This window comes from Jaculus jaculus, chromosome 3 (genome assembly GCF_020740685.1).
Source record: "Jaculus jaculus isolate mJacJac1 chromosome 3, mJacJac1.mat.Y.cur, whole genome shotgun sequence".
Taxonomy (NCBI): domain Eukaryota; kingdom Metazoa; phylum Chordata; class Mammalia; order Rodentia; family Dipodidae; genus Jaculus; species Jaculus jaculus.
Window position 1 is genome coordinate 148,144,474 of NC_059104.1, and position 20,553 is coordinate 148,165,026.

General features: G+C 47.0%; 1 protein-coding gene across 6 annotated transcripts; it reads right to left on the bottom strand.

Annotated features, from left to right (window-relative positions):
- Positions 1 to 412: 412 nt before the first annotated feature.
- Positions 413 to 19,230, bottom strand: Rlbp1 (retinaldehyde binding protein 1). Of its 6 annotated transcripts, none has more exons than XM_045145624.1 (9): positions 19,082 to 19,230; positions 17,087 to 17,222; positions 16,406 to 16,516; positions 16,101 to 16,229; positions 14,546 to 14,750; positions 11,804 to 11,982; positions 2,868 to 3,026; positions 1,132 to 1,242; positions 413 to 940 (listed from the first exon to the last, which is right to left on the bottom strand). In XM_045145624.1, the coding sequence occupies exons 3-9, from the start codon at positions 16,415 to 16,417 to the stop codon at positions 782 to 784; spliced, it is 954 nt and encodes a 317-aa protein (XP_045001559.1). In that variant the 5' UTR covers positions 16,418 to 16,516; positions 17,087 to 17,222; positions 19,082 to 19,230; the 3' UTR covers positions 413 to 781. The 6 variants fall into 6 exon arrangements, with proteins under 6 accessions (XP_045001559.1, XP_045001561.1, XP_045001565.1 ...); XM_045145626.1 differs by having other exon boundaries at positions 17,087 to 17,154; positions 19,082 to 19,229; XM_045145630.1 differs by lacking the exon at positions 2,868 to 3,026.
- Between the last annotated feature and the right edge of the window lie 1,323 nt (positions 19,231 to 20,553).

The following is a 20,553-nucleotide window of genomic DNA, read 5'->3' on the forward strand; positions in this document are numbered from 1 at the left end:
GCAAGAAAGCTCCTTTAACCCCTGAGCCATCTCCCCAGGTCTCACTCTAGTCCAGGCTGACCTAGAACTCACTCTATAGACCCAGGCTGGCCTCAAACTCACAACGGTCCTTCTACCTCTGTCTCCTGAGCATTGGGATTAAATGCGTGCACCACCACGCACAGCTGGAGGAGAGAATTTTTAATGGAGAAGACTCCAGCCCTGACAAATGGAGAGGGCGAGACACGATTGGCACTCCAAGCTTCTACTAGCACTGCACACACCCGTCTCTATTTACTGAGGGGATCAGGAGTCCACAATGGAGGAGGTGGAAGGCTGCTCCTGCCCTGGAACTCTGCGTGGGAAACCCTTCGCTTCCCTACGGGCCACCCAGAACACTGTGTGAGCCGAATCATTGAACTTCAAGCCCCTCCTCTTTCATCTTTTTATTGTATCGGTTTTTATCTCAGCCTCACAGTCTTTAGATATCAAAACTATTAAAAAGAAAAATCATCCAGAAGCAGGAGCTGTCTTTGAAATTCAATCTCACACAAAGTCAACGTCCTGTCGCTTCAGAGGCAGATGGGATAACTGTCCCCCATTGTGGTGTTGAAGAGGATTCCCCTTGTTTGCGCCCTCCTCCCCACAAGTTTTGGACAAAGGTGATACCTGGGCTCCCTTAAACTAGGGAGGATCGGGGATATACAGATCACCTCAGGCAGCTCTTTTCCAAAGAGCTGGGTCCAGCACAGCTGAGGAAGGGCCAGGGATGCTGAGTGTGTCCAGGTGCCCGGGCATGTCTTCACAAGACTGTGTGTTCAGCCTGGGCCCGAGGACCAAAGAGCTGCTCAGCAACGACCTTGCCATCATACTTGGGGAGCGTGCCCCCAAAGTCAGCGGGCAGGATGTTCTCATCAATCTCTTGGAAGAAGTCAGTGAGGTCATCTCCATGGACAAAGACCTGCAGTCGAGTGAGAAGGATGCTGAGTGGGAGGGGAGAAGTATAGGACAAGGCCACAGCATGTCATCTTTGCCTGGTGGCATCCTTCTCTACAGTCCCATATGCGTGGCTAGCGGGGAGACAGGAGGTCCACTCAGCTAAGGACCAGAGGGCAGTGTCTGAGGAAGAGCCGGTGCAGCCCTGGTACTTACCCTCTGCAAGAGCTTGCTCTTCAAGAAGGGCTTGACCACATTGTAGGTGGTGGTGAAATACCATGGCTGGTGTATGAAGTGGATGGCTTTGAACCTAGCCGGGAAGGAATCCTGTAGTGACAGATAGAGACCCCCCCACCATCCACGGCCTCAGTGACCTCCAAGGCTTCCACACACTCTCCCCTAACACACACACACACAACACACACAAACACACACACACACAATGCCTTTCCCCAATGGCATGAGAGCTAACTCGTTGAGCATCACTCGCTGCCCCGTAGGATAGGCCACCAAAGTTCCATCCTGGGCTAGCTACCAGGAGCCCAAGCTGTAAAGAAAAAGCCTTGCAAGTTGCATAGCCTAAAGCTCTCCCATAATGCAAAAAAAAAAAAAAAAAAAAAAAAAAAATCAAAAAGCCTGGAACCAAGTAAAAACATGCTTGCCCTGCTTGAATTTTCTGATGCCTGAGCTCCTTTCTTTCTTCCTTCCTGCCTTTCTTTCTTTCATTCTTTCTTTCTTCCTTCCTTCCTTCCTTCCTTCCTTCCTTCCTTCCTTCCTTCCTTCCTTCCTTTCTTTTTCTCTTTGTATACAAAGTCTCATGGGTCTCAAGCTGGCCTTGAACTCCTGCTCTTCCTGCCTCCTGTCTCCAGCTCTCAAGTGCTGAGATGCTGGGATTACAGGCATTTAACACCACGCTTGGTTTTATGTGGTGCTGGGAATTGAACCCAGGGCTTTGTGAATGTGCTAGGCAAGCAAGCATCTGCCTACTGAGCCACATCCCCAACCCAAGTGACTATTTTCTTCTTTTTTGACAACTTCCATAACTATAAACGATATTTCATGGTAATTCCCCCACACACACACTTTCCCCTTTGCAACTCCACTCCCCATCATACCCCTCCCCTCTCTCAATCAGCCTCTTTTACTTTAATGTCATGATCTTTTCCTCCTATTACAATGGTCTTGTGTAGGTAGTGTCAGGCACTGTGAGGTCATGGATATCCTGGCCATTTTGTGTCTGGAGGAGCATGTTGTAAGGAGTCCTACCCTTCCTTTGGCTCTTACATTCTTTCCACCATCTCTTCCGCAATGGATCCTGAGCCTTGGAAGGTGTAATAGAGATATTGCAGTGCTGAGCACCCCTCTGCCTAGTGACTTCTTCAGACTACTTGCCTACTTAGTGGAGTGCAGACTAGTGTAGGCCCCAGGGGCACCTACTCTGATGCCAACCACCTCCCACCTCTCCCTTCCCAATACTCACAAAGCAGATCTAAAGCAGCTCTAAGAATATATGAGAAAGCAAGGGGCTGGTGAAAGTCCTTCCCAGGGGTAAATTCGCATGCAAAGAGAGGCATCAGGAGGTATATAGGCCAAGCACCCTGAAACTCCAGGTCAGATCATACGGCACGAAGTCCAGTGTCTACCACTTATCACGACGCGACCTTGCAAAGCTGTCTTAATCTCTGAGCCTCGGTTTCTAGGTTTGTGAGATGAAGCGGGTGATCCGGCAGAGAGAGCGTGCGCGTGAGAGCACCCTCAAAGAGTCAATTAAACAATGACTGTGGACTTGACAACTGCCCGTCACCATGCAAGTGTGTGGGCTGATGGCTGCCCCTGCTCTGTACGGTACTAGGTAGTCCACTTTAGGTCCTTGCCAACACTGTGGACGCGGACAACCAGGCCCGGCCTCGGTACCTGTGAGAGGGTTCCACGGGGCAGGTTCCAGAGCTCACCTGGAGCATGTCCACCATCTTCCTGAGATCCGAGGTGCGCAGCCCCGCTGCTTGCTGCATGGTGAAGCCCTTAAAGTTCTCAATGATGCAGAAGCCATTTATTTGAGTTTCCTCGTTCTCTAGCAGTTTCTCCAGGATGAAGCAATACGCCTGCAAGATCTGGGGGAGGGGCACGGGCTGGGGATGGAGCCCACCCCTTAAAGTGCTTGCTTGCCTCTTGGGCACGAAGTCCTGGGTTTGATCCCTAGCAAAAAATCTGGGCACAGTGAAGAGGGTATAAAATCCAACTCTCAGAGAAAAGTAAGGCTCAAGGTGCTGAGGGGAGAGGTAATTGGCACATGATTTGTGTGTGTGTGTGTGTGTGTGCATGCTTGCATGTATGTATACATGAACACGTGCACGTGGAATCCAGAAGCCCATGTCAAGTATCTTCCTCAATCACTCTTCACCAGACAGAGTCTCTCACTGAACCTGGATCTCACCAACTCAACTGGATTAGCTAGCCAGCAAGCCCCAGCCATCCACTCATCTCTGCCTCCAGCTTCTTCCTTTTGTTTTTGTTTATTTATTTATTTATTTATTTATTTATTTATTTATTTATTTATTTATTTGAGAGCGACAGACACAGAGAGAAAGACAGATAGAGGGAGAGAGAAAGAATGGGCGCGCCAGGGCTTCCAGCCTCTGCAAACGAACTCCAGACGCATGCGCCCCCTTGTGCATCTGGCTAACGTGGGACCTGGGGAACCGAGCCTCGAACCGGGGTCCTTAGGCTTCACAGGCAAGCGCTTAACCGCTAAGCCATCTCTCCAACCCCAGCTTCTTCCTTTTGTTTTTTTTTTTTTTTTTTTTTTTTTTTTGTTTGTTTGTTTGTTGAATGACCTGGAATTCACTGGTAGTCCCAGGCTGGTCTCAAACTCCCAAGTGATCCTCCTATCTCTGCCTCCCAAGAGCTGGGATTAAAGGCGTGTGCCGCCACGCCTGCACTCCCAATTTATACGAAGGCTCTGGGGATCAAACTCAGGTCCTCATGTGGCAAGCCCTTTACCAGCTAAGCCCTCTTCCCAGCCCCCTAGCTGGCACATTCATTACTGGAGGAACTTGCTACAGACCTTCCTAAGACCATTCCCTCTCTCTGAATGCATGCTAATCAAATAACCTTGAATGTCACATGCATGGTTATAGGCTACAGAGTATGTCACAGCATTCTTTAAATAGAGGAACCACTAGAAACAACCAAAGTGTACAATAATAAGAAACCGGTGAAATGGGTAGATTTAAGCTAAATAAATAAATAAATAAAAGATATGGGAAAATCTTCAGGGCATTTCACTGTACAGAAAGATCCTTTGGTTTTTGTTTGGGGTGGGTGTGTGTGTGTGTTTCAATGCTGGAGCTCTGTCCCAGGGCCTTGAACATGCTACACAGGCACTCTACCTCTGAGCAATATGCCAAACATTTGTCTTTTTGAGACAGATCTCACTTTGTAGCTCAAGCTGGCCTTGAAAAGTATTTAGCCCAGGCTGACCTTGAACACAAAATGCTCCTTCCACAGCTTCTTGAGTGCTAGGAGTCCAAGCCCACACCACCATTATCTGCTGTGGTTTCCACCCACTCCTCCCCTCCCCTGCCTCATTTTATTAATAGTACTTGGACTTGCAAATGCCAGGCAAGCACTTATTTTTAAATTCAGTTTTATTTATTTATTTGAGAGTGACAGAGAGGGAAAGAAGCAGATAGACAGAGAGAGAAAGAATGGGCGCACCAGGGCTTCCAGCCACTGCAAACAGACTCCAGACATGTGCACCCCCTTGTGCATCTGGCTAACGTGGGTCCTGGGGAATCAGGCCTCGAACCGGGGTCCTGAGGCTTCACAGGCAAGTGCTTAACCACTAAGCCATCTCTCCAGCCCAGGCAAGCGCTTTGCTAATAAACCATATCTTTAGTCCTCTTAATACTTTTTTTTATATTTAAACAAGGTCTTATGCTATGTTACCTTGGCTGGCCTTGAACCCACTTTGTAACCCAGGCTTTAAATTTGCAATTCTTAAGCCTCAATCTCCAAAGTAGATTGGAGTGCAGGCCTGTCCCACCAGGTTAGGCCGATGATCGCATTTTATAAGACAAGGATTTGAAGCCAGATGTGGTGGTTCGCACCTATACTCCAGACACTCTGGAGGTTGAGGTAGGAGGATCGCAGTAAATTTGAGGCCAGCCTAGGCTACAAGAGTGAGCTCCTGTCTCAAATAAAATGAACAAAAAACAAAAATTGAAAAGAAAAGCATTTGAATATGTCTATTGCAAAGAAAATAAATTTAGCAAAGGGGGAGTGCTAGGAAGGTGGCTCAGCAATTAAAGGCACTTGCTTGCAAAGCCTGATGATCCAGGTTCAATTCTCAAGCCACCCATGTCAACTGGATGCAAAATGTAGCTCGAGCATCTGGTGTTCGTTTGCAGCAGCAAAAGGCCCCAGCATGCCCCACCCCACATGAAAATAAATAAATATATATAGTTGAAAAACACTGGATGGATGTCAATATTAAAAATCTCTGGATAATAGAATTATGTATGATTTTCACTTTGTAATTTTTGTATGTTCTAAAAAGAATGCATACCATTTATGTAATAGAATATATATGTATACATGTATTTAAGTCTTTTCTTTAAAGAAGCTTCAGTCCTAAAGCAAGTATCTTATTTAATGGGAAAATACAAGTGGTGCCCTTAAAATTAGCAACAGCCGGGCATGGTGGCACATGCCTTTAATCCCAGCATTCAGGAGGCAGAGGCAGAAGGATCACTGTGAGTTCAAGGCCACCCTGAGACTACATAGTGAATTCCAGATCAGCCTGGGCTAGAGCAAGATCCTACCTCAAAAAAACTAAAAATAAATAAATAAAATAAAATTAGCAACAGAAAATAGTATGTTTATAACACCAGGGAGAACCAGCTATAAACAAACACAAATTTGAAAGAAATATATCAGAGCCAGATGTGATCATACAGGTCTATAAGCCCAGAACTTGGGAGGTACAGACAGAAGGATCAGGAATTCAAGGTCATCCTCCACTTCATAGAGAATTTGAAGCCAGCTTGGCTACATGAAACCCCATGTCAAAAAAAAAAAAAAAAAAGTGCTGGAGAGATGGCTTAGCGGTTAAGGCACTTGCCTGAGAAGCCTAAGAACTCATGTTCAACTCTCCAAATCCCACTTAAGCCAAATACACAAAGGCGAGGCAAGTGCAAGTGCAAGGTCACACATATGGCCACTACGTGGCGCAAGCATCTGGAGTTCAATTACAGTGGCTGAGGCCCTGGCACCCCAATGCTCTCTCTAAAAGTAAAAAGTCAAAAATTTTTTTAAAAACATGATTTTTTCCAGTAAAGTATCAAAATACACAATTCACATATAAAAGCAAGCATATATATATATGTATGCGTGAGTGTCTGTGTGTATGTATATGTGTATATATGTGTATGTATGTGTATATACACACACACACACACACACACACACACACACACACACACACACACATATATATGCCAATTACAAAATGTAATGGGAGAAAAGGCCCTACATTTAAGAAGTGTGTACAACACTGATGAGGAAAGGCTGAAAACTTGATATGTGGCTTGACTTAAAGTGGAAATATCCTGAGTTTGTGGATGGTTCAACTAGCCATGAATGTGGCATTTAGAAAGATGCCAACTTTCCCCCAGTTTGTCATTCACATGTAACATTGTCCTAGTAAGAATACTTTTAAATGTTTCTCGTGTAGCTGTACAACTCTGAAGTTCACAGAAAAAAGTAAACATTTTAGGGGGATTCTCTTTTAGGGCTTTTTGGGGTGTTGGTTTTTGGTGTTTTTGAGACAGGTCCATAAATAACCCAGGCTGGCCTCCAACCCATGATCCTCCCGCTTCAGTCTCCCAAGGACTGAAATTACAGGTGTATACCATCTTCCCCACAAGAAAAATAAACATTGAAAACTAGCTAGAGCTGGGAAGAGCTCAGTGGTTTAAGATGTTTGTTTATGACTGCCAGCCTGGGTTCAAATCCCTAGTAACTATATGTATCCAGATACAAAAAATTGGCATATGCATCTAGCTCTTGTTTGCTATGGAAAGAGGACCTGGTACACATGCATGCATGCATGCACACACATATATAGAGACACACATACACACATATAAATAAAAATATTTTTTAAAAAAAAGAGAGAGTAGGGCTGGAGAGATGGCTTAGCGGTTAAGCGCTTGCCTGTGAAGCCTAAGGACCTGGTTCGAGGCTCGGTTCCCCAGGTCCCACGTTAGCCAGATGCACAAGGGGGCGCACGCGTCTGGAGTTCGTTTGCAGAGGCTGGAGGCCCTGGCGCGCCCATTCTCTCTCTCTACCTCTATCTGTCTTTCTCTCTGTGTCTGTCGCTCTCAAATAAATAAATAAAAACAAAAATTAAAAAAAAAAAAAAAGAGAGAGTAATGGGCTGGAGAGATGACTTAGCAGTTAAGCGCTTGCCTGTGAAGCCTAAGGACCACGGTTCAAGGCTCGATTCCCCAGTACCCACATAAGCCAGATGCATGCAAGGTGGCACATGCATCTGGAGTTCATTTGCAGTGGCTGGAGGCCCTGATGCACCCATTCTCTCTCTCTGCCTCTTTCTCTCTGTCTGTCGCTCTCAAATAAATAAATAAATAATTTTTTAAATCTTTTTTTTTTTAAGAGAATAACTAGCTGGGCATGGTGCCACATGCCTTTAGTCCCAGCACTTAAGAGGCAGAGGTAGGAGGATCGCTGTGATTTCAAGGCCACCCTAAGACTACACAGTAAATTCCAAGTCAGCCTGGCCTACAGTGAAACCCTACCTTGAAAACACATATAACTAAGTGGATAAAACACTTAAAAAAAAGAGTAGTAAGGACAGAACTAGTCCAACAGTTATTACACATGGCATAAGATCTATACAATGTGACACTGGAGTGAGAATAGATAGAAAGACCCATGGAACAGACTAGAAAGCTCATAAATAGGCCCATGTGCAAAAAAAGTAAAGACTATGATAAAATATATATATATAGGCTTGAGCTGGAGAGATGGCTTAGCTGTCAGGGTGCTTGCCTGCAAAGTCTAATGACCTGGGTTTGATTCCCCAGGACCCACATGAAGCCAGATGCACAAAGTAGCACATGTGTCTGGGGAGTTCACTTGCAGTGGCTAGAAGCCTGGCACACTCATATTCTCTCTCTCTCTCTCTCTTCTAAAATAAATTATTATTTAAAAATATATAGGCTTGGGCTGGAGAGATGGCTTAGCAGTTAATGTGTTTGCCTGCAAAACCAAGGGACCCAGGTTCGATTCCCCAGGACTCACGTAAGCCAAATGTTTACATGGTGGCACATGTGTCTGGAGTTCATTTGCAGTGGCTGAAGGCCCTGGTGTGCCCATTCTCTCTCTCTCCTCCTCTCTCTTTCTCTCTCTCTACCTGCCTATCTCTCTCTCTCTCTCTACCTCTCTCTCTCTTCCTCTCTCAAATAAATAAAAGTAAAAAATGGATTTATAACAAAATTTGGTTTTGGGTTTTTCTTTTGAGTCAGGGTCTCATTCTACCCCAGCTGAACTGGAACTCATGCGGTAGGCCCAAGATGGGCAATCTTTCTACCTTACCCAGCCTCTTGAGTGCGGGGACTAAAGGCATGAGCCATCGTGCCCAGCTAAATGTTTGTTTATTTACTCATGCATGTCACGGTGTGCTAGGGTCTTCTGCTTTTGCAGATGAATGCCAGGCACATGCACCATTTTGAATCTAGCTGTATGTGGGTGCTAGGGAATCAAACCTGGGCTGATAATCTTTGCAAACAAGTGCCTTTAACCACTTAGCCAACTCCCCAGCCCACAAAAAATGGATATTTTGCTGGGCTTGGTGGCGCACGCCTTTAATCCCAGCACTTGGGAGGCAGAGGTAGGAGGATTACCATGAGTTTGAGGCCATCCTGAGACTATGTAATAATGAATTCCATGTCAGCCTGGACTAGAGTAAGACCTACCTCAGAAAACAAAACAAAAAGATGGATTTTTAAAGCGGTGTTGTGGTAATTAGAGAACACTTCACAATGAATTTTCACTATCCTAATTTAAAGTATCTTGCTGGGAGGGAAATGGATGAATCTGGAAAGGATTATACTTAGTGAGGTAACCCAGGCCCAGAAAGCCAAGCACTGCATGTTCTCTTTCATATGTGGATCCTAGCTACATGTTTGGACTTGTATGTGAGTTGGAATAAAACTCAGTAGTAGAGGCCAGAAAGCTAGAAAGGGGTTATAAGGGAGGAAGGAGAGGGGAGGATTAAAGGGGATGGTATTATATGTATGTAAGTAGAGCAGATTACTGGGAGTGGAAAGGCCCAAGTGAGGTCAGGGAAAGAGATTGAGTAAAGAAAGGGTTAATCAAAATCTAAGAAGGGGGCTGGAGGGATGGCTTAGTGGTTAAGGTGTTTGCCTACAAAGACAAAGGACCCAGGTTTGATTCCCCAGGACCCACGTTAGCCAGATGCACATGATGACACATGCATCTAGAAATCATTTGCAGTGGCTAGAGGTCCTGGCTTGCCCATTTTTTTTCTCTCTCTCTCTCCCCACCTCTTCCTGTCAAATATATAAATAACTTTTTAAAAAAATCTAATGCCAGGCATGGTGGCACACACCTTTAATCCCAGCACTCAGGAGGCAAAGGTAAGAGGATCACCAAGAGTTTGAGGCCTCCCTGAGAATACAGAGTGAATTCCAGGTCAGCCTGAGCTAGAGTGAAACCCTACCTCAAAAAAAAAAAAAAAAAAAAAAGGGGGCTGGAGAGATGGCTTAGCGGTTAAGCGCTTGCCTGTGAAGCCTAAGAACCCCGGTTCGAGGCTTGGTTCCCCAGGTCCCACGTTAGCCAGATGCACAAGGGGCGCATGCGTCTGGAGTTCGTTTGCAGAGGCTGGAAGCCCTGGCACGCCCATTCTCTCTCTCTCCCTCTACCTGTCTTTCTCTCTGTGTCTGTCACTCTCAAATAAATAAATAAATAAATAAATAATAAAATTAAAAAAAAAAGAAATGGGACCTTCTGCTGACTCTGTCCCTCGTTTAAAAAAAAAAAAATCTGCCGGGCGTGGTGGCGCACGCCTTTAATCCCAGCACTCGGGAGGCAGAGGTAGGAGGATTGCCGAGAGTTCGAGGCCACCCTGAGACTACATAGTGAATTCCAGGTCAGCCTGAGCCAGAGTGAGACCCTACCTCGAAAAACCAAAAAAAAAAAAAAAAAAAAAAAAAAAAAATCTAAGAGGGTATGAATAAATCATATGGAAACCAACTTTTTTTGGACAATGGTGCATCCAGAAGCCGTAGATTGTTGCTAGAAAATTTTCAATGCCAGGGATAGGATACCTTCCAGTGAGTTGTTGGTCAAAGAGGTCCCTGATGTCCCCAAAACATTACAGGCCATTGCCAAGGCCCTTGGTTTCCCACCAGAAGTAAATGGTAAGACCCTATTGTAAGATTCCACATGCTTGGGCTGCAAGGTCACTAAGAAATCCTGCTGGAGCTGAGTTGAAAACCTCCTCTGTGCAGACCAGCTATGCTGTATGCAGCTCCATGGGAGAGATATCTCGGTGGAGATAAACAACAGTGGACACTGCAAGTCTTAAGTTTGACCAGCCAGGCCAAATGAGCCAACGGGTGCAACAGTGATATGTCTGTTATGGGGGAAACCAACCACTCTCTAATTGGACTGGAGGCCTGCTCCACAGGAGGCAATACATGTCTGATACTTAAAAACCTATAATGGGGGATGTCATGAGCCCTAGGTGTGTAACGTCTGCTGGTGTCTGGCTAAATGCATATATTATGCTCACCAAAATGCCCAGTAAGCACTATTCTTAATGTTCATATTCATATATTAATGCTGCTCTCACTTTTGGTTAAAGAAGCTTCTCTTTTCAGATGGTGCTGACTTCTGGGATGACTCAAAAGGCACCACAGTGCTGAGAAGTGACAGAGGAGAGCTCAGCACTGAGACATCTCTATCACATCTTCCAAGGCTCAAGGTTCATTGCAGAAGAGGTGGCGGAAAGAATGCAAGAGCCAAAGGAAGGGTAGGGCTCCTTACAATACACTCTTCCAGACACAAATGGCCTGGATATGCCTGGCACTACCTACATAAGACCATTACAATAAGAAAAAGAGATGATGACATCAAAACAAAAGAGAGGCTGATTGAGAGGGGGAGGGGATATGATGGAGAGTGGAACTGTGAAGGGGAAAGTGAGGGGGGAGGGAATTATCATGGTTTATTATCCATAATTATGGAAGATGTCAATAATAAAAAATAAAGTATCTTTCTGGGCATGGAGGCTCATATCTGTTATATCAGCAGCACACAGGGTGCTGAGGCAGGAGGACTAGAATTTCCAGGCCAGCCTGAGCTATATAATACTGTCTTTAAAAAAATCTTTTTAGGAAAATCTTAATTCTTCCCCTTGAGGCAGCCTTCTTAAGAGCAAAAATCACATGTATATGAGTGCTCCAAAGAAAAGCTACAAAGTAGGGCACAAGTACTTTCTAGAATCTTCCAATCTGCTAATCCTCATCCCCTCTGTTGTTCTCAGATTCCAACAGGATTTTCTCCAGCCCAGAGCCCACAGTTGTGTCCCCAGTTGGCATTAGTAGGGATAACCGGAAGCAGTATTATTAGCCAGTGGGCCCTACTTGCAGAGGCTTGGGGCTTCCCAGATGCTTTGGCGCATCCTAAGAATACTTTCCCTGCTTGGAAGAGAGGGTCTTGCACATGCTAGGTAAGACTTTGCCCTCTGGGGAGCTAGGAATGAGGGTCCACTAGTGATAAGGATTGTTTAATGGAACCCAGCCCTCTCGTGGGATGGGAGGGAGCCAAGCAAGCCACTGACCTCATCAAAGGTGATTTCTTCACAGTGCCAGTTCTCAATGTTGAAGACCATGACCACTCGGCCATACTTGTCCCTACTGGAGAGGACACCAGGGTAGCCAGCCTCAATGGTGCAGCGGACAGCTTCCAGGGACAGACTTTCAAAGAGTTCAGGATACTGGAGCCGGAAATGCACATAACCTGGAAGAAAGAGAGCTGAGGAATTTTCTGGAAGCTATCCAGTCTATCCCACACTGCGCACATTATGAAAACTAGAGGCCTGATTCTTGTCAGACTTCTCCGTGCTCCTACAACCTGAGGATGACTGGGCAGGATACCCCACCTATCTGAACCCCGTGTTCCCTCTCCACGAGAAAGGATAGTAGTATTGTTCTGTCTACCTTTCTGGCAGACACACAAAGTTCAAGGTGGGACTGTTGGAAGCTGTGCAGACATGAGGTGTTGTGCTAAGTATGAGGGTGCTTACTGTATGTTGGGTTCCTTCCCTCGGGGAAGCACAGGCTGTCAGCTGGGAACAGGGTGGGCTGAGTGGCAGCGTTTAGGGCTTGGGAGATGCCCCCACAAAGGAAAACCCAAAGCCAAGGCTAGACACAAAAGCCCTTCCTAATTCTAGCAATGCCCCTAACTGCCCCTAAACACCATCCTTACCTAGCCTGAGCAGTTCCCCTTTTTGGTATGGCCTTTTACACCACCAACCTTGAGCATCTGGAGGGGCTGGCCCCAAAGGTGGGCCTTGGGGAGCACTCGCTAAGGAACTGCCACCAATTTTCCTACTGTCTGGAATACACCAGCCACATCCCACCATCTCGCCTTCATCTTCCCTCTTGCCTTTGCCCAGTTGCTCTTCCCTAGGATATCTCATTTTCCCTAGATTTTGTGTGTGGGGGGGTTAAATTTGTTTATTATTTATTTATTTATTTATTTGAGAGTGACAGACAGACAGAAAGAGTCAGAGAGAGAGAGAAGGGGCACACCAGGGCCTCCAGCCACTGCAAACGAACTCCAGACGCGTGCGCCCCCTAGTGCATCTGGCTAACGTGGGTCCTGGGGAATGAGCCTTGAATTGGAGTCCATAGGCTTCACAGGCAAGCGCTTAACCGCTAAGCCATCTCTCCAGCCCTTTTTTTTTTTTTTTTTTTTTGAAGCAGGATCTCATTAGCCCAGGCTGGTCTCAAACTTATTATGTAACCAAGGATGACCTTGAACTTCTGATTTCCCTGCCTTCTTTTTATTTATTTATTTGACAGAGTGAGAGAGAGAGAAAGAGAATGGGCATGCCAGGGCCTCCAGCCACTGCAAACAGCCTCCAGATGCATGCGGCCCCTTGTGCATCTGGCTAACATGGGTCCTGGGGATTTGGACCTGGGTCCTTTGGTTTTTCAGGCAAACGCCTTAACCGCTAAGCCATCCCTCCAGCCCTTCCCTGCCTTCTTTCCTGAGTGCCGAGATTACAGGCATGTACCATTCCTTTTTAATGCAGTGCTAAGAATTGAACCCAGGGCTCTGTGCATGCCAGACAAGAGTTCTGCCCACTGAGCCACAGCCCCAGCCCTCCGTGGAGCCTTATCTTCAAAAGTTCCTTTATACTGGGGGCTTCCTGGCTACCTTACTCACACCTTCAGTCTCTCCACTTTTTGTTGTGTGCATGTGTCTATGTTTACACCTGTGGGGGCATGCACATATGTGTGCAAGTACACATGCATGTGTGTGTGTGTGTGTGTGTGTGTGTGTGTGTGTGTGTGTGTGTATACACATGCATGTGTAGGCCAGAGAACAATAAGCTTGACTATGGCGCTCAGGAACACCGTCAACCTCCCTTATAACAAGCTTTCGAATTGGCCTGCAGAGATCCTTCTGTAGTCAGCTCCCCTGCGATCAGAGGCCTGTTGAACTGAAGTCCTCATGCTTGTGAGGCAAGCTCTTTACTGACTGAGCTATCTCCCTTGGCCCCTCTTATGTCCACTTCTTTTAGTTTTAAGCGTATCCCTTGTCATTAGAACACTATGTACTTATTCTATTCAACTGGTTTATTATTTCTGTCATTAGAACATCTAATCCCTAAGAGCCGAGGATTCTTGGGCACTTTGGCCTAAAGCAATGATTGGCCCAGCATGACTCAGGAATTGACATCAGAGAAAGGAGGGAAGAAGAAAGAGAAAGCCACTAGTCTGAAGACAGCCTGCTCAGCCCCTCCCTACACCAGCACCATAGAATTGTTTTCTTCAAGAAGCTTCACTTTCTCCAGCTAGCAAGACCAGGACAGCTCCGTTCTCAGTGCTCATGTCTGGGGCCCACACCGTCTTCAGTTCCACTGGACCCGAGGTTTAGCTCCAGGTAAGTGAGGCTGGGGCAAACTCACCTTCCTGTAGCATTCTAGAACCAAGGGTAGGAGAGGGTTCTGCAAGAGAAACTCCTCCATTTGTCATGGCAAATATGGTACCCCAGTTCTACTCATTGAACCCCAAAGAGAGAGAGAGAGAGAGAGAGAGAGAGAGAGAAGATACCTCTAGGAATCTGATCTTGATAGACTCAGTTCATTCATTCACGCCTCGCTCTCTGTCACAGCTGAAAGGAATATTCCAGACTGTTCAGTTCCCATACACATCTTATGAAGGATGTGAAGACAGAAAGAATGACTTGCCCATGGCACCAAGTGGGTCTGATTGGTGCTTAGAGAGGGTACACACCTTCCTTATGACCTCCTCCCCCTTTGCCAGGGCCAGCCCTCCAACACAGGCCTCACCTTTGAGCAGCTCGTAGGCACGGCCCACGTTGAACTTGCGTGCGCGAATGAAGCGCAGGAGGAAAGCACTGTCCCTGGCCTGCACCCTCTCGGCCACCGCCAGGGCCAGTTCCTCCCCAGAGGCGGCCTGGGCTTGTACCAGCTCCTGCAGCTCCCGAACCACTTCTTCCCGGGTCTCCTCCCTCTCGTTCAGCTCATCCTTGGCCTGGAACAGGGTGAAGTAGGGACAGAAATTACCCATAGGTGCTGGAGAGGAACAGGTGTGTGGTAACACTCCTACCAAAGCTGAAAACACTCAGGGTACTGTGGCTAGAACCTGGCTCCTCTGCCCCCAGTGGTGGCCATAGATATGTTTGGGGGAAAACAAACTGCTCAGCCTGGGCTTGTTTGCAAGATACCGCCAACCTAAGTGTTTCCAACAACTGCCCACGCAACTGCCCTTACCAAGCACCTTGCTCCAGCCCTTAAATACATTGTATGTTTTCATCTTTGCCACAACCCATTATAATTGTAGCTTTTGTTTGTTTCTTTTAAAAAATAATTTTATTGGGCTGGAGAGATGGCTTAGCCATTAAGGCATTTGCCTACAAAGCCAAAGGACCTTGGTTCGATTCCCCAGGACTCACGTACCAGATGCACAAGGTGGCACATGCACCTGGAGTTCGTTTGCAGTGGCTGGAGACCCTAGCATGCCCATTCTCTCTCTCTCTCTGCCTGCCTCTCACTCTCTCAAATAGATTAGTAAATTAATTAATTAAAAATATTTTTAGTCAGGTGTGGTGGCTCATGCCTTTAATCCCAGCACTTGGGAGGCAGAATAGGAGGATTGCCATGAGTTCAAGGCCACCCTGAGACTCCATAGTGAATTCTAGGTCAGCCTGAGCTAGAGTGAGACCCTACCTCGAAAAACCAAAAAAAAAAAAAAAAAGAAAAGAAAAAAAAATACACACACACACACACACACACACACACACACACATATGTATGTATGTATGTATATATTTACCTATTTGCAAGGAAAGAGAGAAAGAGAAAGAGATAGAATGGGAACACCAAGTCCTATTGTCAGTATAAATGAACTCCAGATGCATGCATCACTTTGTGCATCTGGCTTTATGTGGGTACTGGGGAATTGAACCCAGGCCATCAGATTTTGCAAGCAAGTACCTTTAACTGCTGAGCCATCTCTCCAGCCTCTTGCTTGTTTGTTTGGCTTTGTTTTGCTTGAGACAAGATTTCTAGGCCCGGCTGGCCTCAAGCTCCATAAGTGGCAGAGGATAACTTTGAACTTTGGATCCTCCTGCCTCTACCTCCTGAGTGCTGGTACTACAGGCATGCACCACCATGGCCATTTTATTTAGTGCCAGGGATCTTGTGCATACTGGACAAGGCTCTCTACCAACTAAGCTATATCCTCAGCTTTTACAGCAGAGCAGCCCTGAGCTTTCAACTCCACTGCCTCTGCCTCCCAAGTGCAGAGCTCACAGATGTGAGTTACCATGCCTGGCATAATGCCACCCCATCACTTCAATGACACCCCACCCTAGCAACTCACCTTCTGCAAGGTGTGGCGGGGCAGCTGGCTGCACGGGCCAAAGACAGGCCCATGGTCCTTGGTGGTGAGCTGTTCTAGCTGGGCTCGGAGCTCCTGCTCCTCCTCTGGTACCATGCGGAATGTGCCCACCTGAGCAGAGAGGATTCAAGAAGAAACCAGGGCAGCCTGATCCCAGCAGCCTGAGTATGCCCGGCATATAGGTCTGCTGAGGTCCTGAGTGGTGTCATTGCCCAAAGTCATGGGGGACCACAACCCACAGGGAAGGGATGTAGGGAGGGAAGGGAAGAGGAGGTCAGGGTACTCACCCCCTCTGACATATTGCCTCTGGAAAACAGTGAGTCCCTGGAAAAAGAAAGGCCCTAGTTCCTCTGTCCTGGTCCCTCCTGGTGTCCTGTCCCCAGCCAAGGAACTCAGGGCTGCAATGACAGTAGAGAAACTATTTTGCGATTATCTCAAAATATTGGGTCTCAAACATTCAGAAACGTACATGCATGGGTCCTGCTCCCTGTGATTCTGACACACACACACAACACACACACACACACACACGTGAACGCATGCATGCACATACACCCTATAAAGGACATGGCTGCTCGGGCGACACTTTGAGACCCCTGCCTTTGGGAAAAAGCACACTACCAATACTCCAGCTTCAGCTGTAACTAACCAGGAACAAACCGGATTTGAGAGCTCGGGTCTCAGCTACAGAATCAGACCACTGCAGTGTATATAAGCCTTCTTCCCTTCTATGCCCCTCTTCCCACAACCCAAAGAGGTTTCCAGAAACTCCCAGTCTAGTGCCTGGCCCTGTGCCCAGTGCCTTCATTCTCAGGAGCGGTGGCGAGCGGCTACCCAAGCGCAGTCCTGGGTGCGTGTGCAGGGCTCCTTGTGATGCACTAGGCTGTTCATTATTTCAGGCTTAGGACTGGTAACACCGTTCCTGTTTTTACGTGGGAGGAAGTAGGGCCCGAAGAGAAGTGACTCACGAGAGGAAACGGCGCGCAGTAGCTAGGGCTGAGGATGTAAGTCTCAGCTGTAACTCCTCCTGTTGGCGCTAAGAGAAAGTTGGGACAATTCAAAGAACAACTTGGGCTGTGTAATTTCAACCGAGTCTTAGGTGTCCTGTGTTGAGATGGAAAGGTTACAGACGTAATTAGATAATGCACACACAAGCATAGCTTGGCCATCAGAACAGATCTCACCCATAGCCCAAATGTTCCTAGGTTTGTTTTTGTTTTTCCTTTCGTGCCAGAATGTTCCCAGTGCCTGTGAGGACCCTTCATCATCCTGCTCCTGCCACTGGTAAGGTTCCATTGGTCACCTGAGTCACCTACTCACAGCTGGTAAGCAACAGAGCTAGGACTTGATCCTGTGTCTGCCTGAAGCCAAGTCTGTTTGATATCTAGAGCCAAGCCATCTCCATGCAAACTCCCTGGAGGAGTTGGTGACAGAAACCTTATAGGTTGGAAGGATCTGGACTTGAATCAGGCATTTACCATCTATGTGGCCTGAGGTAAGTTATTTTAATTTTTCTGAGCCTTGGAGCAAGCAGAGGATCCTAACAGAATTTTCTAAAATAAGAACCAAGGAATTTCTGTGACATGCCTAGAGTGGTATGTGACTCTAGAACATAGTTCCTTTCCCTTTCTCAACATCACATTGATATTACCCCCACTTGCATACAGAGATGTGGAAGATCCCAGGGAATACCAGGGTCTCACACCTTCTGCCCCTTCCCACTCTGCAGCCGTAGCAAGGGGCTAGAATCCACCTTCAGGAACCAAACATAAGCCATCTCTTTGGCTGGGAGATATCCACATATATGGGCATAAAGACCAACTAAAAGCCAGGACTCATTGCTCTAATCCCAGCACCTGGGAAATGGAGACAGGAGGATTAGGAGTTCAAGGTCATCCTCAACTACATATCAATTTTGACGTCCGATTTGACTTCATGAGACTGTCTCATAAAACCAGACAATATAAGAAAACTGCAAAAATCTCTTAAAGAGAATCAATGGGAGGATAGCCCCAGGTAAGCAGGCCGTCAGGACAAGATCCCGGATCTTAGAAATGTAAAGTTAAAGGCAGGGGGAGATGGCTCAGTGGTAAAGGTGATTCTCTGCAAAGCCTGACAGCCTGGGTCCCATTCCCCAGTACCCATGCAAAGCGAGATGCACAATGTGGTACATACATCTGGAGTTCATTTGCAGTGGCAAGAGACCCTGGTGTGCCCATATATTTTCTTTCTCTCTTCTGTGTGTGTGTGTGTGTGTGTGTGTGTGTGTGTGTGTGTGTTTGTGTGTGTTCCCAAATAAATAAATTAATTAATTTTCTTAAAAAAGAAATACAGCCAGGCATTGTAGCACACACCTTTAATCCCAGCACTTGGGGGCAGAGGTGGGACGATCCCCATGAGTTCAAGGCCACCCTGAGGCTACATAGTGAATTCCAGATCAGCCTGGGCTAGAGTGAGACCCTACCTCAAAAAAACAAAAAAAGAAAGGAAGGAAGAAAGGAAGGAAGGAGGGAAGGAAGAAATTGGCTGAGCTGGAGAGATGGCTCAACAGTTAAGTGTTTGCTTGCAAAGCCTGACAGCCTGGGTTCAAATCCCTAGTACCCACGTAAAGCCAAATGCACAAAGTGGCACATGCATCTGGAGTTCAACAGCAGCAGCAGCAGGATGCCCTGACGTGTGCCCAGTCCTTCTCCTCTCTCTCTCCCCCCCCCACCGGCCCCTCTGCTTGCAAATAAATAAATAGCAATTTTTTTAAAAAGTATCTGCTTGCTGCAGCAATTGAAGTGGAGCTGTGCATTCCGTATGTGACAAGCAGAGTTTGCCAGATTGGCCTGGCTCACCCTGCACAGTGGCTCTCTGGTTTTCATAGGCAGCCTGGGGTGTGCTTAACCCCCACCCCATCCCTGATTCCTTACCCCTGTCTTCAGTTTCCTGGACCAGGCCAGCTCCTGGTACTGACTTACCTGCCAGGAAGGCAGCTTCTCCTTGGGGGCTACCTGTTACCTGAATCCTTCTGCAGCTCCGGAGGAAGCTGGAAGCCGTCTGTGGGGGGAAAGGGGGGCGCGTCGTCCTATCAGCTGGCTTGGATTAGTGTGTCACAAGGAACTTCTCATAGGTCTGCAGTTTCCCACTAAATCGGGCTCACAGGAGGCCCACAGCGGGGGCAAGCAAAGCACCGGTGGGGAGAGACTCATCAAAGCCCTTATTGTACGCTTTTGCTTGGATCTCTGCTCAGCCATGTGGAAGCCGCTGCGCTGGGATCTGGGCCAACTTCATTCCACTTCCTTGCCCTCTCTCTCCTTAAATTGGGGAGCAGGGGAGTGGGGAGCACTGCCCTCCCAGGGCAGGACATGCTGTGAGGTAAGTGGAGATTGACTATGTGGTCACAGATTCAATCCAGGCTTGTGGCCTACCCTCTCCCACAGGCACAGGGAATGGGGCCAGGTGGGAAATGGAGAAGCTGACCCAGGTACACAGGTGTGCTGTGTCAGCCAGGCTGGCCTGAAACCAGATTTAACACTCTGTTGTGTTTGTGTGGTGCTGAGAGTTGAACCCAGGGTTTAGCTCATTCAGGAACTCTGTGGGCTGGAACTGGAGGCGGAGCTCAACAGATAGAGAAGCACATGATCCCATCCTTTGATGGCCAGCATTCAGATCCTAAGAAACCACACAGAGCCAGACACAAATAGCAGATGTGTCCCCAAAATGTCCTGGCACTGAGAGGCAGTCAGGAGAATCCTACAGATTAGGACCAGCTAGTCTGTCATTCTAGGTGACAGAAAAACAAGACAGAGATCTTGTCTACAACAAGGTGGAAGGAGAGGAGTGGCACCTTGAAATTGTCTGCTAATCTCCACTTGTGCCCTGTGGCATGCACGTGTACACACACACACACACACACACACACACACACACACACACACACATCTCTATTGCTAAGCCACACCCTCAACCCCAGCCCGGTTTTCTTTCCTTTTTTAAAAAAAAATATTTTATTTTTATTTATTGATTTAGTTTTTTGACAGAGAAAGAAGGAGAGAGAGAATGAGAATGGGCGCGTCAGGGCTTCCAGCCACTGCTTATGAACTCCAGGCGTGTGCACCCCGTTGTGCATCTGGCTAACGTGGGTCCTGGGTAATACGAACCTGGGTCCTTTGGCTTTGCAGGCAAATGCCTTAACCGCTAAGCCATCCCTCCAGCCCACTTTTCTTTCCTCTTGCGTTTGTTTTTTTTTTTCATGAGTTTTTTGTTTATTTATTTATTTATTTATTTGAGAGACAGAAAGAGAGTACGGGCACTACAGGGTCTCCTAGCAGTGCAAACTACCCCAGACTCATGAGTCACCTTGTGCATCTGGCTTTATGAATCTCAAAAATATTTTATTTATTTATTTGAGAGAGAGAGAGAATGGGTGTGCCAGGGGCTCCAGCCACTG